Source organism: Sinohyriopsis cumingii, chromosome 18, assembly GCF_028554795.1.
Source record: "Sinohyriopsis cumingii isolate HCF-2022 chromosome 18, ASM2855479v2, whole genome shotgun sequence".
Lineage (NCBI taxonomy): Eukaryota > Metazoa > Mollusca > Bivalvia > Unionida > Unionidae > Sinohyriopsis > Sinohyriopsis cumingii.
In genome coordinates, this window is record NC_142978.1 from 82,287,524 (window position 1) to 82,306,637 (window position 19,114).

Consider the following 19,114-nt stretch of genomic DNA (forward strand, 5'->3'; position numbering starts at 1 on the left):
CTCTCCGTTACAGTTCATTGCTATCTCACCTCTGTCTGCATGGGTTCGAGTCTTGGATTTGGCCAATGTGGGTACATGAGAAAGCTTGCCAGTAGCTTCCCGTGGGTCGGTGGTTCTTTCCGGGGTTTTCTTGGGTTCTTCCTCCACCATTAATACTGGATGCCATGTATAGCCTATCTTGTGCTGAAAAATGGCATTAAACCCCACAACAACTACGACAGTTCAAATGCTTGATGATATAAAGCATACATGTTTAATGAAAATATTATTAAAGTTATTAATGACAGTACAAGATCTTCTAGCCGTAAACACTCAAGTTTTGATATCAATTACATTTGAAAAAGTTCTGTTCAAAACCAAGATTAAAAAGAAAAAAGCCTTTCTGCACATTTCACTCAGACTCAAACTTGTGGTGGCAAGTGGCATTATCTGGGCTGCAAGGGGAGGTAACTGTGAGGAGTGTATAGAATACTGAAAGACTACTAAATTGCTTATAGATGTGAAACATGTAAGTAAACTCAGGAAGAGGGTTTTTTAATTGTGTCTTTTATTAGCATTTGTTGTTATAAGGATATGTCAACTAAGACAAGTTCTCTACCAGACATGTTCACAATGACAAGTTACACTGAATATTCTATGTGGATGTGTCCACTAAGCCAAGTTACAGTGCAACCTTTTCATACATTTCCCATCGAATGGCACATAACCTCACTTGTACATCAGTGTAGAATAGTCACCTAAAGACAATTTATACCTTCTATACTTTTATTGCTCAACATTTTAAGCCAAGTGAAACAGCAAACTGCAAGACCCGGGTCTACTGTCACATAATGCACTGGAAGATCTGGGCCTATGCAGCTTTTATTAAGTAGTTAGTAGAACAAACAACACAGATCCTGATAAACCACATTATATGACAGCAGATCTGGGTCTATGTTGTTTGCAGTTGGACTTATCTTATAGGGAGTATATATGGTACAATTTTAAAGTCATATTAACACAGTCCTTCTCTAGGTCAGTGCAACAGACAGATTGTTCAGCGAATTTTTTCTCTTTTGTCATATGACATAGGAGTTTTCATCTTCAAGTTGATATGGACACAAGTCCTTTTGGTGATATCTTTATCAGGTCCAGTGCTTTCAAAACCTGAAGAAGAAAAAAAAATCAACTGATTATATTAATTACAGTTAAATGAATCAAAAATAAATGCAAGAAAAAAATTCAATTTAAATGTAACCCCTATTACAGAAACAATTGACAGGAATATGATACTATATATATTCCAAAACTGATGTGGGCCTTAATAAAATTATTTGAAAATTTAATAGCTTGTGTACATTTGTTGCTTACAGCATTGGAATAAACCATAATATTTCACATGGATTCTTATGCAGAATAGCTCTGCAAACCACACTTTTGTCAGAGTCACAATGCCAATCACTATGGAGTCAAATAGGTGTTGATGAACTGGGTATAGTTTACTGTTTATGACCCCACCAAGTATGAACTACAGAGTTTCACTGAGAGAGAGGGACTGGAAATGTACTTGATGGGGGAACTGATTTACCTATGTTGTTGTTCTTATAAAATAACAGACACATTTGAATTTTTCCAAATCAAATTTAACATAACATTAACATAATGCTAATGATATGTGAACTTTATTAATACTATATATTTTGCATGAATTATTTAAATTTTATCAGAATACACCGATACATTTACTTCTGTTGATGTTAGTGCATGTTTATGTTTTATACTATCTTGTGAACATTAGTAATGATGCACCAAATTTCTGAAAAAATGCAGAACAATTGTTTTAAAAAAAATCACATTTACACTTCACTGAAAGTGAAACAAAACTGCATATGTTCTGAAACTTACTGACATTTTGTTTGGGAGGAATTTGCTTATTTTTTTTCTATTAATTATTAATTGTAAACAATTATTTGCTAGTTCTCACTTAGATAATAAATACTACATAATGCTTATAATGTGTAAAGTTTATTAATACTATATTCTGAATAATCTAAATCTAAATTTTTTAAATATAAATACAACATTTTTGGAACTGACAGATGTAGCCATGGTTTTACTTCTGTTAATATTCATGCAATCTATTATTTAGCTTTTGTTCTCATGAAATTCTGTGATGTTGTAGTCCCTGCTCAGAAAAGAACAATACATGTTGAACAAACTAAAAACAAAATTGCAGTCACACCAGAACAAATTCAAACAAAAATGTGGTCACACCGGAACAAATTCAAACAAAATAGCAAAGGTTCTGATAGTTACACCAAACATGAGTTTTCATTACAATAATATGTAATACCTGTCAACATCCAATCAATGCATTATAAAGGGGTAATTAAAATTTGCATAAACCTAGTTCTCATGGTTGCTTCATGAATATAAAACAAAAATTATTACTATATATTAACTGACCATGTACTAATTGAGAAATATGATAAAACAACAATGTATTTAAGTTCATTATCTTACAAATTTCTAAATGTTGTAGAAACGAGACAATGCATTTGTACACTTTACAAATCTGTGTTCATGAGCAGGGGCACTCCGTAGATGTATGTTTTGTCAGGTTTGAGAGAAAAACGGTGACATTAGACTATTAAGATTTCTATATTTTCAAGATTGATTTAAACTGAATTATTTCATAATAATTATCAAAGTAGCAGAGTTTGTAGTTTTCTTTTAAATCACATATGGTCACAATAAGTCATCCTAGTTACATGTTAACATGTAAACTTGTCGAAGATCAATGCTCGAGTCTCAAGCAACTAACCTACAACAATGGTGGCAATTTTGAAAATTTGTTTTATTTGCCATTGATATGGTAATTTCTTGCACAAAGTGACAACTTAAAGCACAACAACAGTTCTCCTGTAGGTTTGTTTACTATGCCATTATGTTAATTTTGTCAAAGCGATGACAATAATCAATAGACTTGAGGATAACAGTGTTTTATAAATTTTACTGAACAAGTCATATTTAGAGTTTAGTTAGGAAAAATGTCAATTTAAGTAAAATTCTTCGTCTAATTTTCATATTATACTTACAAATAAATAAAATACTGAATTAAAAAAATCTAGTTTTAAGTAAATAAATCACATTTTACCTCTATAAATGATGATTTACTGATATGTATGCAATTCTCCAATAACTCCCACGTACATTGAAATCAATAACTGATAAATAACATAAGGCGTATAAAATCATTACCAGAGGGCAAGGTATCTTCATTTCAACTGAATCAGATACAAAGGTATGCAATAAATGATTGGTGAATTTTACCACAAATGATTCCAACCTCTACCACTCCTCGGCTGGTAAAATGCAATCATACCTATGTGACCTTACTGATTCAATAGGATTTGTACATTGCTAATAACTTTGAAAAATACAATCTATCAGATAAACTTTTTTTCATTAGATAGAAAACAAGGGTTACCTGGAGTTTGGCTTGCCCTGTCTTTCCTGCTACTCTGAGTCCCATTTTGTGCATTTCATTGGCATCAAGTGTTCCACTGAAATAAAGTTGAAATTCAAATGACTACAGATCTGAATTCATCTATATTAACCAAAATAAATCTACTTCTAGGATTTTTCAAAAACGGGTCAACTACCCTACCAAACTTTAAAAACTGGTCAAACCTGCAAATAAGTGGGTCAAACATTTACCAGACTTAGGGTTAAAAAGAGATAATAAAATTTTCAATACTTAATAACCATCTCTGTGTGATATTATACAATGTCATTTGCTTTTTCTGCATTTATGACATTATCTAAGTTGTTACATGCTTCATTATCTAAGCTGTTACTTGCTCATCTTTTAACAGTAACTTTTGCATCCTGTCATGAATGCATTACTTTTGTTATGTTTAACACATACATCACACATCATCATTTTATTATCTTTTGATAGAAATGGCCATTTCTTGGTCCACTTTGCTTAAAACATGTGATCATATCCATTTCACTTTCTTTACTGGAAGTGCACTCCCAACAACTGCTTAAGAATCACAACCTTCTTCCTCAATGTCAGCTAAATGCATCATCTAAAAAATAACTGCCATCCTCAGAAGAAGCTGGAATTTCTGATGGTTTTTGTTGTTGTTTTTGTTGCTTTAAAGGTATTTTGAAGACATTATTGGCATGCATTATTATCATGCCAAGGAGACTGGAGCCTAGACTGGCTTGGGCAGGTACAAAACCCTCAACCCTTGGATCATGCCGAGGAGACTGGAGCCTAGACTGGCTTGGGCAGGTACAAAACCCTCAACCCTTGAATTGTGAGTCTGATGCTCTACCAATTGAACGTTTTAGAAACTTTTTTGTGATGTCTTCCAAAAAATACCTTTTCATGTTTGCAGACAAAGGGTTCAACCATCACTGTATGAAATGACCGGGCTTTGTCTGTCTTATCCAATTTAAATGTTGGATTATCAGAAACTCTTGGATTTCCACCTACAAACCCTATGTAGTATAAACCTTGTTTCTGACGCAGTTGTTTGTCCTTGACAACATAAACAAAACGAAGTTTCTGAGCAACATGTATGCAAAAACTTGATATAAACACACACCCATACACTTACACCCACACCCACACATGTCACATACACAATGGATCAATGAAAATATGCCATGCTTGAGCCAAAAGCAAATTTTATTTCTCAGTAATTAGTGCTGTAACTTTTGCCAAGGTTATGAACAACATGGAAATTCCACATTTTCAGGCCCCTTGAAACAACACTGTGATCTCTTCCACTACTAATAGACATGTAATCAACCGAAACAACTTGTATTCTCCAGGGCTGTAATAGATACATAGAATGTATTTTGACAAAATAACTTACGAAGAGATCACATGTGATGAACTGCAACCAAAAGCACTTAACTGAGAATTGAGAATACAGGATGGTTTGCGGGTTTAGAATAAATGCTACACTCAACAGGATTAATGGGACATAACCTGCAAGATGCTGATAGTCATGTTTGTATGACCATTAGCAAATAAAAAACTATAAATCTATGTAATCTAAGTTTTTTCTATCTTTTCTGATGCTTTTTGTGCTGTCGGAGCTAAATATTGTTCCCAAGACACATTGATGAACTAGACGGGCCTGTAAAATTACATATAATTATCATGTACCAAATTCCTTGTTTATAAATATGAACAAATTTCAAAGAAAAAGTGTTGACATCCTGTTAAGTGGATAGCGTACAGAACTTGCAACTCAAATATCAGTTGTTTGTGATATGCACATATAGTACCAAATTATCATTGAGAATGATCATTATATATGACCAAAGCCAAGTTATAAAGGGGAAAAAAGTGTTCATATTTTAATCACCACAGCCATAATCCAATGAATCAACAATGTTATAAAAGTCCCTTAAAGGGATTAACATCAAACTGTAAGGAGTGACAAAAATCAGAAAAGTTCAACTTGACTGAACCCAGACTTAAAATGATTCTTTATATTAAAATGATATCAAATTCACTTATGACTTGTGGTTTCTCTACCTGACCTAAGCATCATTATTTCATTTATAATAAATCTATTACAGTTCAGATTTGCACTTGTGAAATTACACAAGTTAGCAATGTACATACCTATTGTACACAAGTTAGCAATGTACATACCTACTGCACACAAATCGACCACTCTGGTAGCCTTGTGATGAGAGCGTTCACCTTAGATGTGGGAGGTTGTGGGTTTAAACCCCCTCCGAGTCATACCAAAGACATAAAAATGGTACTTTCAGCTGCCTCACTAGGCACTCAGCATTAAGAGGTTAGTGTTGTGACTGGGTGGGAGATTATGCTATATGTCTGCAGCATGATGCTCCAATACTAGACATCACTATAAACTGCCACACTGCAGAAATCATAGCGACATGACTGAAAAATTGTTAAGGCTACATTAAAAATACAAATCACACACACTGTAAACAAATTACCAATAAACATACCTACTGCAAACAATTTAACAAAATACATAATAATTTATTATACACAAGTTAACAATATAATTATATAATGTACACAAGTTAGCAACATACACGCCTGCTGAACACAAGTTAATGAAAATAGATACTGTCCAGAAGTTAACAATGTAAATACCTACTGTACACACGTTATCAATGTACATACCTATTCTTTTCTTCTACAAAATGCCGCCACAATATTCTGTAAGCCTAAAATTAAAAACAAAAGACAGAGAATTGAGTGTTGGTTGCATCAAATAAAAAAAGATGATTTCAAATGAGTGCTCATTTCAAATGAAATTTGTTAAACAAGTAGAACAATTTCTCCATTGTTAGCTCTGTCCAGCAAAAGACAAATAATTTAACAAGTTTAATAAATTTCATTTAAAATGAGCACATATGTAAGATTCTATTTTTATCACATGATGAAAAATACTGACTTTATCTGAGCAAACTGCAAGAATGGTGTAGTGAAATGGTTCTGAAACACATTTAGATGCCTCAGTCATTACACTTTTCTTTTGCATAATGTTATGATGTCACTTGTGATATCATGAGGTGTTAATACATTAAAAAAACATAAAAACCCCACAAAAGCCACATTTTAATGAAAAATGCATGTCCATTTGTCCAAGATTAATCAATTTCTAACACTGTGAACACTTTCGTACCAATGAAATCAAAAAGCAAAAGATACCACATGTACCTCTAACACAAATATTAAACAAGACTGATAGAGTTGCTGCGAAAACTTCTATATACCATTTTGTACAAGCTCTGAGGAACATCACAACATTAATAATAATCTTCTTCATCATCCCATTACTGAAATACACCACCTGAAATCTTGACAAATACCTGGTCAAAGTAATGTTTGATACAATTTTGACAGTTGCATACACATCGTGAGTTAGACTTCATTGAAGCCAAGATGGTGACACTTTCCATTTAAGTTGATCAACAATCTTGGTTTGTTGAAGTCAATCAATAATCCTGGCTTGATAATGCAGCACAGCATGTGACCAAGAGTACATGATCAAAACACAAATGAGTTTTTAATGGATACAAAGCAAACAAATCAAGGTAATGAAAGTTTTTAATCCTGGGAAACACTTGGATAATCTGGGAATTTCAAAATGGTAATGTTTTCACCAGGATATTATTGATTGATTATTAGGAATTAAATTATGTGCCAAGTACATTAAATTTTTTGTCAAACATGGATATTTTATGCCATCAATTGTCCAGAGAACTTAAGAGAGTTTAAACAAGTTTAATTACCATACTATGTGTTAGACATCAATAGCAAATATAAGGTTACATAAGCTTAGAATCATAAAATTCTTTGTGTATGTGTTCAAGGATGAATGCACCAAATAAAGTTTACATGATCTCTGCAAATTATGAAAAGAACAGATGCCAGCCTATTTGGTATAAACTTGAGTTTTGCAGTAAAAGTCTCAGTCAAATTGGAAATGTAACTTTCCAATATCAATTTTTTTTTCTTCAAAGCAGGTGCTCAATCAGAACAGTATTTAAATCTGCAAAGGAAAGTTATATTATTCCATCCATTCCTTTCATAGCATGATTAGCTAGACATAAATGATGGACCGCTCCACAATGATCTTAGTCAAATAGGTGCTATAACCATTCCAAATACGGATAAATATAAACTTAAGCCCAGGTGTTAATCATTACAATCTGTGATTCAAAATTATTTCAAAATTTAACCTTCCTTAGGGTCCCAAATAGAAACTGAAAAATAGGACATGCTCAAGACTTTACTGAAACTGGGTGACACTACAATTCCATCCCACCTGCAAAGCAAATGAAAGGTACTGTACGTGACATGGCCCATCTGCTCCAAGTTGCTGGGTCATGTATTCCGTGGAAACAATGGCAACTGTTCCCAAATCTTGTAAATTTAAGTATGGACAAATATTTAATTCAATAAACAATCAAACAATAGACTCTCAGGAAGATAAAAAGGAATTTACAGTAGACTATTTCAGTTTTGATTTTCTACCATCATTATTGGCCTAACTTATACTTCACTTCTAAATTATTTTTATTACCAACTTTCTGTTACATTTGTGATTCACCATATGTATGAATTAAACCCTATTTCACAACACTCGATCATTCTATAGCATAGTTAACTTACAAGCCAGACATTTGAGCATAGATTGCATTTGCAGAAACATTCCATTCTGAAAGGTACCATCATGTATTTCTGAAAAACGAATGCATCCATGTGTATACATGTATACAAGTGATTACAAAAAATACTAGCTGGACATACCATATTGACATCTGAAAGTTTAACGTGACCTCTCTTAAACTCTGAGACTGTCTCAAATTCACTATCTGTCACTTCTGTGAATTCCTCAGTACCTCTTCTCCTACTTGCTGGCGACTGCTCTGGATCAACTGTAATAAGAAAGCAGGCTTTATTCATACTACTGATTTACATAGTGGTATATGGCCTACTTAGAGTCAAGGTTCCAATCAGTACTCAGACTGATGAATTGGTAATCTGTTTCTGGACTTTGTGCCAGTGAGTTGTATTGGATGCAGACATGTGTCACTGCAACCAATCAAATTGCCTGTACATAAAAATTATTTTCCATATACACCACTCCCTCGATAACTCGCACCCTGATAACTCGCGAACCCACTTATAATGCGGTGTCAGGCATGGATCCCATTTTTTAAACCTGAAAATACCCCAAAAATTTATCCCTATTTGTTGAACTTGAAGAAAATCGCGATCAAAAGTGGTAATGGAAACTTTAATGTATCACTCGTTTTATCGCTGAAAAAGGTAGATAGGAGCTGGAAATTTTAATTAACACTATGAAATATCAAATTTAAAAATAACTCATACAATTTTTTACATTTTCTTTCCAAACGACATCCCTAGTACACAGAAATTAACGATATGTAAGGAAATTTTGATTAATGAAAATGTCACTTATGCCGAGTGGAGGCAGTAATTTAATAAATAAATACAAATTAAATAATTTTTTTATCAATTGAAATTTATGTTCTTGTTTCATCTTTTAGTTCCTTTTAAGTGTAATCGTCATAAATGCAATGTGTCCTCTTGTAATTAAACGTAAAATGCGTCAATCTACCATAACAGCTATGTCTGCGAGTGTTTCTCTGAGAACCTAATTAAGTGCCAACCATGTTTTGATAGCTGAATTGTGGAAGTATTTGTTGTATTGTTGCAATGAACTAAAAGCTGGCCTCCTTTGTATTATCATGTTAATTATGTCTTTTGAATAAAAACAGGAGGTGGAATAAAAGAAAAGTTAAAAGGCGCAAAAATTGGTCTAACTTAGAATCTAGTGGCCTCTGTCGATGCCAAAGCGATTTTTTTTCAATTTTTGGAGGTCCCTCGGTAACTCACGCCTCGCTTATAGTGCGGTCTATGTTTGTGGACCCCATTGTGTGTGAGTTATTGAGGGAGAGATGTGTACAATGATAAGATGTTGTAAGCATAAGCCCATACATATGCTGATCCATCTGTAAAGGCACAGAAACGAGTACGGATCAGAATCTAGAACCACCACTATGAGACTAAAGTGGGCCTGAGATCATGCACTTTTAGACCCTGTTCAAAATCTATACCTGACATGTCCCCTTTCAAATTTAGTCAAACTTGATCATGCAGTTTTGTTATTTATTTTCTATTTAACACATACCACTTGGAATAGAATATGGTAATCAAAAGTACAAATTTCAATGACCAAACTTGTCAAAATGCAGCAAGCATTTCATGGGAAATCATTAAAGTTTGTCTATTTAACATTTAGGGGCTGTCAGTTCAGCCCTGTTATTGTCAGCTTAAAAGACCCTGATGCAAGGATATTCTTTAACTGCTACCAAAGGAACGGCATATTTTTTTATGCCTACCAAATGTTTAATAGTCCTCTTTGTAGGTAGTAACAGAGTATGGTCGATTATTGACCATCAGGTCTCAATAACCTCAAGCTCTAGTCAAGGTATATGGTCTATAACTACTATGAAGAAACCACTATTTCTCTGTTAAACTTAACATGACCAAGGGTCTCTGATACTGAAACCCCAATAACTATTGTTTTTCTTTTTACCAGTAAATTCAAGCCAGTCACAAAATTTGGTCAAGAAAAACATTATTTTGTAAAACTAAGTTTTCTTTCAATCACAATGCTATTGATCTTGGACCTTGACTCCCAAATTAAAAGACTTTTTTACAAAGCTGAACGGGACCCCGAGTGGCCAAGTGGTCTAAAGCGCTCTCCGTTTTGGATCACTGCCATCTCACCTCTGTCTGCATAAGTTCGAGTCTCGGATTCGGCAAATGTGGGCATGTGAGAAAGCTTGCCAGTAGCTTCTCGTGGGTCGATGGTTCTTTCCGGGGTTTTCTCGGGTTCTTCCGCCACCATTAATACTGGCCGCCATGTATAGCCTATCATGTGCTGAAAAATGGTGTTAAACCCTAAAAACAACAACAACAACTACAAAGCTGAAGTGCAAACACCCTACAAACTTTGGTCAAGGTATGTTGTCTAGAACTAAAATTATTAGGCAAAAACTGTTTTATCTTCTTTCAGTAGCAGTGACATTGACCTTTCACCTAAAATTCAATAGGCTTCTTCCTTACCCCAAGTGCTGCAAGCCACACACAAAGTTTGATCAAGGTCTGTAATGTAGAATAATGTTGTTATGCAAAAATCATTTTCCTTCTCTGAGTCACCATGACCTTGGTCTTTAACCTTTTGAACCCTAAGTCAGCAGGCTTCTTCCTTAACCCAAAAACAAGATTTTGACAAAGTTTGATCAATGTATAAACCACTGTTATTGTGCAGAAACCATTTTTCTGTTTTCATGCAAAGTGACCTCAACTATCTGACCTTTACCCCAAGTGCAAGCCATCTGTAAAGTTTGGTGACTGTAAATAGTGAATAACTCGGGTATTTCAGCAAAACTATTTTGTTTTCTTTCAGTCAGTGTTTTTGACCTTTAACCTTTTAACTGCACAATTATATGGTTCTTCAATATTCTAAGTGCATGCAATCATTGGCAAAGATTGATAATAAAGATGGTGGACAATTTGACCTATTGTACAGAAAAAATAATTGGTAGGTGACAGATATCATATTAAGCTATGCTAAATATTACCACAATGTAATTATCTCTACTTTTACCAGTATCCAGTAAAAAAAAATTATTATGATGAAAATACAATGAAACCAAATTGATCTTGACTCATTTTTCTTTCATCTTACATTAGGACCTTAAATTATTGCAAAATTTAAATTCTGAACTTTCAATTGGCACTATACAACCAGTACTGTACTGATATACTATGAAACCAATTATGACTGGTCATACATGACCAAAAAAAAAGAAAAGAAAGAGCATTTTTTTTACTACAATTGTGTATATCTATATTTTTTATTATAATTCCTGGTATAAGATTTTATCTAATCTTTGCAATTTTTATTCACGGCTGTAAAAAGTTAATTCTTACTAGATGAGTTAGGTCACATGAATAGGTATTTTGAAACATTAGAATGAGCAGTATGGTCCGTTACATGGGGGGTATGTTGTAAAATTTAGTTGTAATAAAAGGTGCATATATGGAGAGAACTGAGCAATCAAATCTCGTTCCTATATTTAATGTCATTCTTATTTCTTGTGTTCCTGTTGTAACATCAAGTCTGCTGACGTGTTTTATGTTGTACTTAAATAATTTTTGAGTGGAAAAACATTTGTTTGGACTGTTCAGTGGAAATAGAAAGTGCAGATTTTTTGGACTATAATATTACTCTGGACCTATTGTGAAGCATTCAAAAGGAGTTCTGGACAACAACATTTTGATGTCATGATTCTTGGCAGACCAGTACATTTCTGATTTTGAAATTTATATGCAACTTTTCATTCTTTTTGACTTTCACAGAACTTTATCAAAATTATTTTGGATTCACTTTATAAGTTTCTCTCACATTTTCATTTATAACTTGGATAATGAAATTATTTGTTAAGTTTTTACTCAGTTTTGCTTCTTTCTGTTACTTATTTTATGACCCTAGAGTCGTAACACTAAGATGGAGTAAAGTTTGAAATATGAGTCAAAATGACACACTTTTGTAAGAGTCACTCAGTAACTTACTTTGGGTGTTGTACTAACTGATATACAATTATATAGTTTGATGATTTATTATAAACAGAGCAAGAAAAAAAGTTATATTACAAAATTTAACCAATGTCAGTGAAGCATGTAAATTGTAATACAGATCACAGCAACCCTCTGTGATGAAGGTGTAGTACTCTTAAAGATGTGTCCACTAAGTTTCATGACTCCAGTCATAACTACTTAAACATGATGCAAAAGAACCTGTGCTAAATGCCAAAAATTGATCAAGGGCGTACAATTAATGTACATGCATATACCAAGTTTGCCTTGTCAGTCCTGTTCCAAGGGGAATGTACTGTAAAATCCACTCCAAACTGTTGCCTAGGAAGAATAGCAGACATTTGTGAGGGTGTATGTAAGAATATGCTTTTATCTGTGCTTGCGCCAGTGCAGATGACAAGGTAGTACAATAGCTTAGCTATACAGGTAAGTTAACAATTGACTTAGCTGCTATGAAGAAAGTAAAAGATGTTTTCAACCTGTTTGCTATGGCAGTCAAATTGCTGCCATAGTAACCATTTTGTTCACAGTTTTGTCAGAGCATGTCCTAAGAAATTTTCATATTGGTCATTGTGAACAGGAAGCTTGCAAGCTTTCCACATTGATGTTAGACAAGCCACTGTTTTCACCAAGACAAATATTGCTATAGCATATCATAAGAAACTTTTTACCCAGTTGATCAAATTTAGTTCAGCTGCCATGGAGATAAACACACAACTGGTTTTCCACCTAGTTGCTTTAGAAACTACACTGCAACTTGGAAGCTTACCAACCCTACATAAATTTTTCCTAAGTATATTTGTTAGTTTGTGACCCAAGGAATATTCCTTCCAAGTTTGAGAGAAGTGACTGATAAAAAGAGATCTTTAATTTCATGATGTGACCAAAAATCTACTAAGAGCTTTTTAATGAGAAAAACCATCTTCAAAACTTGAAAAAGTAAAACAGAAAAATAATATAACTAATGCAGGACATCTTCATGGACTTTCTACATTCTTTTGCAACTTTCAGGTTTTGCCATTTGTGTGAAACTTTTATTCAAGATGAAATATAACATAATACAACTGCTGATTATATAAACCTTACAAGCACATTGTGATTCATCCTGTGATTTCTGTGGTGTTTGCTCAGCTGTCTGCTTGTCTGTTTCCACAAAATCAGAACATTCTGTTGCAGATGAGGCTGCAGAGATGGGAAATTTTAATCCTAACACCTCCTCCAGCTGTCTCAGTTCTTCAGGATTCTCTTCTGGCTGTAACAAGAAACAAGAAAGGTGTTTCAATTTATCCAAACCTATTGACAAGTGGCTCAATCATGGTGGGCTAAAAAAAAAAAATGACAGGAAGCACTTTCTGGCCGATGAATTTATATCTATTTATGAGGCACAGACAGTTATTGGATGTTACAGTATATAAAAATAATTTCTCATTCCCCTACCACATGTATAAAAACGTGATGAATGGGCATCTGCCATCTTTGCTTGTCCACAAATGGTCATTCTCCCATACATTTCTTTAATAAACAGTGCTCTCTCGATTACCCTCAAACAGTTTTGCACAAGTATGAAAATGGAAAATGATCAAATGTTGGTGGACGACTGCAGTTCTTCTGATAAATAGATGGACAGATCAAGCAAATTCAACTTGCAGATCAGTACAAAAGAGTTTCTTGAATGGACCAATTCTTTACTGGGTGAATAAAATATCTGGAATTCAAGATAAGATAACTTCTTCCTTTTAACTTCTGAATGTTGAAACTATCTCTGATATTTATCAGCAACAGCAAGATTTTCAAAATAGTTAATGTGGTGGACATAACTGATGTCAGATCTGCACCATTATCATTTAGGACGAAGCAGACACCATCAGATTCCTTTGGTGAAAACACCAGGTTGATATGACCATTAAATCAGTGGCAGTAGTGACAGCAAGGTTTTCAAGACAGCTGTTGTGGCAGTCAAACTAAAAGTATGACTGGCACCATTTTCATTTAGAACCAACTAGTTATCATAAGCGTATTAATTAAAACCCCTGTTGATACAACTATTCAATGACATATGGATGGAGTAGAGACAACAATATTTATAATGGTGGCTATAATGAGGGTCAGTTTGCATCACTTTCATTTCAGACCAACTAAATGCCATAAGAACGGTTCTGATAAAAATATTCGAAATGAATTTCAACATAAGAGGCAGAACAAGAATTTTCAAGATGGCCACCATAGTGGCCATCTTGAAAATCAGATCAGCACCTTTTAATTTAGGACCAATAAGACAGTATAAGAAGTCTTCCAGTGTAAATCCAATGTTGATATTACATTGTGTTTTGGCAGAGTAACAATATCAAGATTTTTGAGATAACTGCAATGGTGTCCAAAGTGCATATCTGACTCACAGGATCACAACTTAGAACCATCTAGACATTCTAAGAAGTATGTTGGTGAAAGTATAATGTCAATATGACTAGTCATCTAGTTGTCATAGCAACAGTTTCAAGATTTACATTATGGCATCCATATTGGAGTTCAGACTGATACTTTTTTCACTTATGGCCAACAAGACATCATAAGAAATCTTTCAGTCCCCGATTTCAGTAAACAATGAAAGTTATAATATGGTATTTTCACGCTATTTTTATTTTAAAGAAATGCAAAAAAAGCTTCAGTTCTTGATATGACAATTTTCCTAGGATTTTTCAAGTTTTATTTCCTTGCATTAATTCAGAACATTATGCATGCATTACTGGGTCACCAATATATACCAGGGGTCACACTACCTGATGAAGTGGGCGACCAAGTTGCCTAAAAGCTGTTAACTTCGCCACCTTGTGTTAGGAAAGCGAAAATGACTTTACCCTGTGATTTTTTAGAAGAACATTGAGTGACCCTAGTTTTTTAGATGCTCCCTCACCTTAGCCAGGTAATTCCAGTGTTGTGTTGCAGTTCAAGGTGATATACAGGCATGCATCAAGCCAAGAAATAGCTGATGTATAAATCAATTGTGCAAACAAGACCTTGCACATTCACAGGCATGTGTTTTGATAGCTGACTGACCATTACCTCCCCAAACCCAAGTAAGTTAGCAACTATCACTGCTCAATTTCCGCAAGTTATCCTTTGATAATAAAAACATACAAACTTGTGTTTCAAAACTTAAAGAATAGCATGTAAATAATTATTTGTGTTTTTAGAATGTATACATTATTTTCTTCACAAAATCAGTGTGAAACCGTAAGTGAACCTGTCACAGGAAAAATTGGTGGACATCACTGTGTCTGGGAAGTACCACTTTATTAGATTGTTTTCGTAAACAATTTGGTAAATATATTAAGGAGTGTGTGTGTGACTTGGATTTTTAACATAGCTTTAACAATTTTTCAGTCATATCACTACGATGTCTGCAGTGTGGTAATTTATAGTGATGTCCAGCACTGGGACATCATGCTGCAGACATGTAGCATGATGTCCCACACAGTCACATTATCCTGACACCAGGCTGACCAGTCCTAACACTAACCTCTTAATGCCGAATAATTTAGGGGGAAAAAAAAACTTGGAAAAAGGGGGTCAGCTTAACCATGAGCCAGTTTCTAAACTTGACAGGATTTTAGGTCTTTTTGTTGTAATTGCTGTAAATCTTGGCATACTAAACATTTATTCCGTGTCCTAAGAGATAGGCATGTTAAAAAATAACTTTTGGTGACCTGACAATTATTAAACTGTTATAAAGTACTATGATTGATTTTGTTATTATTTTGCATGTGAATATTTTCTGATTTCTCCAACATGAAATTAAATAAAGGTAAATACAGATTTCATAATTCGCGAGCTGGTTGAGTTTACGCTGGTGACCAGGCTGAACTATAATGTACATTACTTACACAGCGCAAAGCGTGCACAGTGTCACTTAAATCCTTATTTATTCCCAAACATATTAGATGCAGAGTTTGCTTTATTCGTTGTTTCATCCAAACTGCATTCTTCCAGATAACATTTCAGCTAGTCTTTAATAGCTGTTTCATTTATGATGAAACTCATGACCATGAGTTACTCATTTTCAATGATAAAAGCGATCAGACAAGCTGAGGTAACATTTTTAAAAAGGTACGCACGTTTAATTGTACAAGACAAATAACCAGCATAATTTACATGTTCACGAAGAGTGGTAATAATAAAGACTAAAATTCTCATATACTAGATCAACTAAGATCAACATCAATCAATTTTAGTTTTGTGTTTTGGCTGAACAAACACATAACTTTCCACACAATGAAAAGCCTTATGCTTCGGCATCTCCTATGTTGATAGTCAGCGAATTTGTCTTTCATTTTGCGACAGCAGTACAGTCCAGTTAATCATTAAAACCCTGAAACTGGCTTTTGTTAAGAGAGAAGTTTGATTGACAATTATACCAGTACATCAATGTGTAATTGCCTTATATTCCATAATATTAGCATGATTACAGTAGTTTTGTAAAATGGGGTGTAAGGCATACCTATGAACTTTTCAAAAACCAAGTAGGCAGACTGAATTTAAAAAAAATAGAGATTGGGATCTAAACTCGGGAGTTTTGGTGTGGCATTTTTAAAGCCTTGTTTCACTAAATATTGATCAATCTTCCTGGTCCTATATGCGAGAAATTCACAAAAAAAACTCGCAGTTTCCCCACGTGACACACCCTATTTTCATATTCTGGTCAGCCGTGGTCAATCTGCACAATAACTAAAGATTAGTCTTAAATAAACAAGCAAGAAAGCCAGTGCGACTAATTAAAAGTTAATCCTTATTGATGCAACTATTTTGTGAAAACGACTGGCCCTCCATCATAATTCAAAGAAACCATTTTCTACACTATTGTGTGTTATGCAAGCACCAGCAGTTGACTGGCAAATAAAGGGTTCCCAATTTTGTTGACCTAAAGGTACCTAAACAGGCAGCCTCATGGTACTGTATATGTGGCAACTATTTTCCCCTTGTTGTATATCCAATCTTATTCCCTTATTGTCAATTCGTAAAGTATTTAGTACTGTTTATTATAAAACATGTATTATGAATTAGTTTTTTGAGGACACATTTGTTACATGGTATGTATTTTCATTCCTTCTTTTAAGTTAACGATGGTAATTAACATTGGTATATATGGTATAAAAATGCCAGGTATTCAGTCGTTTAAGTTTCTTTCATGGGAATGGCGCTATAACATATGGAGTTACAGCATTCGTAAGGATCATTCGTGGGATTCTTTGGATTGAAAATAATTGTGGACGATTTTATTATGGTTTTTTTGTTCTGGTTTTTCATTTTTATTTTTGTATAGTTGTAGAGGTAAAAAAATCATCAATTTACATAAATAATGTTTAAACTTAACATTCTATTTAGCGATAAAGCGAATTCTTTCTAGTAATGTAATTATTTTGCCACAACAGTAATTCACAGGTGATACAATAGAACATGTAGGACTTTTCTTGTTTAGAAGAAATGAAAATCGAAGATACAATGTAATAATCAGGAGTTCTTCCCCTCCCATGAAATTTGACAGGTATGGTGTAAGGTCGCTTACTTCAAAGCAAACTACAACTCAGCTTTGATGTTATTAGCATAATTTTCAAAGCATTATTTCTGAAACTTCATTATTGTATTTTGGAGATATCATTTAAGTTTACCACAATGGTGCCCATGGTTTGACTCCAAGAGATGTACATAATTCAGTGCATAATCAAACCAACAATGTAAACGCAGTGCCACCATTACGTAAATACGTACAGTAGCCTAACTGTGAGCGTTGAATCAAACCATATTGTTGTTCGTTGTGTTGTCATACTGGGATTACATTTTAATGAGTTACGTTTTTACAATTTCAAAGCAAAGTAAAAACATAATTACTGGTGCACTGGTATAAAATGTCCAATGCAATAAAGCATAAACAAACAATAATGAAGTCAAAAGGGAGAGGTAGTGTTACAGTGACTCGCAACTACTAAATTCTTGTCATCGTTCGATCAAATTATACACAAATCTAAATTAGGCAGAAACAATAAGAAACCAGAAAATTAAATTACTTTTCAAAAAAGTTAATACCATTTCTTTTTAATAATCTTGCACGCCAACCTCGAGATGGCTTATACATGAATGGGCTTTTATGCAAGTATATAAAGTAGTATCTTTTCTAAATAAATTTCTTTAATTCACTTAATTCCATTTCAAATCAATAACTTTGCTAAGCCACTGGAAGAAGTAACAAATTCAATTTTTCATTTCATCTTTAACCATCATAGCATACTACATTCCCATTTTTCTTAAACAAACCTCTCCACAGCAGGTTTAGGATCAAAATCTCTAAGGTCTGGGCCATTCCCCCATCACCCTCCTCAATACTGTTACATTTTTCTGTGTTAAATGTCCATAGCTTTTTGGCTTGAAATAAGTATGTGACAAGAAATCTCTCTTCCAAGCCAACGATGTTATAGGTGAAACCAGCAATACTTCAGGTAAAACAGCAAAGTCTGGAAACAATGCAGAATGCATGAAGCTAATAATATTCCACTGTTTTTATTCTCTTCATATTTCAGCCCATGGAGATGTCCTATTCCATCTTTTAGTCGTTTTGATGCTCTTTTTTCTTTAACAAAACTAGATATATTAACTTCTTTTTGTTAGCCAGACTTGCGAGATAAAGGCTTTTCTGCAGTCTTGGACCCGACACCAAAGAAATTATGCAAAGTTGCCATTAGAAGAGTATACATGTGATAATCACTTGAAAACAAAAGTATATATATATATATATATATATATATATATATATATATATATATATATACATATGCATGACAGAAAAACAGCAGATTTTGATGATAATTTATGACATTTAACATGGGAGTTCATATCCCTCCAAGAAACAAAATAAGTTCCAAAAATCTT

General features: G+C 33.8%; 1 protein-coding gene across 2 annotated transcripts in view; it reads right to left on the reverse strand.

Moving 5' to 3' along the window:
* Window positions 1-525: 525 nt before the first annotated feature.
* The window catches only part of LOC149777166 (SKA complex subunit 2-like), a 31,793-nt gene continuing 13,204 nt past the window's right edge, over window positions 526-19,114 (reverse strand). For both annotated transcript variants that reach the window (XM_089941861.1, XM_089941860.1), the window contains 5 exons: window positions 13,283-13,448; window positions 8,312-8,439; window positions 6,176-6,219; window positions 3,470-3,545; window positions 526-1,146 (listed from right to left, as the gene is read on the reverse strand). In XM_089941861.1, the coding sequence (XP_089797987.1) occupies window positions 1,084-1,146; window positions 3,470-3,545; window positions 6,176-6,219; window positions 8,312-8,439; window positions 13,283-13,448 (477 nt within the window). In that variant the 3' untranslated portion in view covers window positions 526-1,083. The remainder of the gene's footprint in view (window positions 1,147-3,469; window positions 3,546-6,175; window positions 6,220-8,311; window positions 8,440-13,282; window positions 13,449-19,114) is intronic.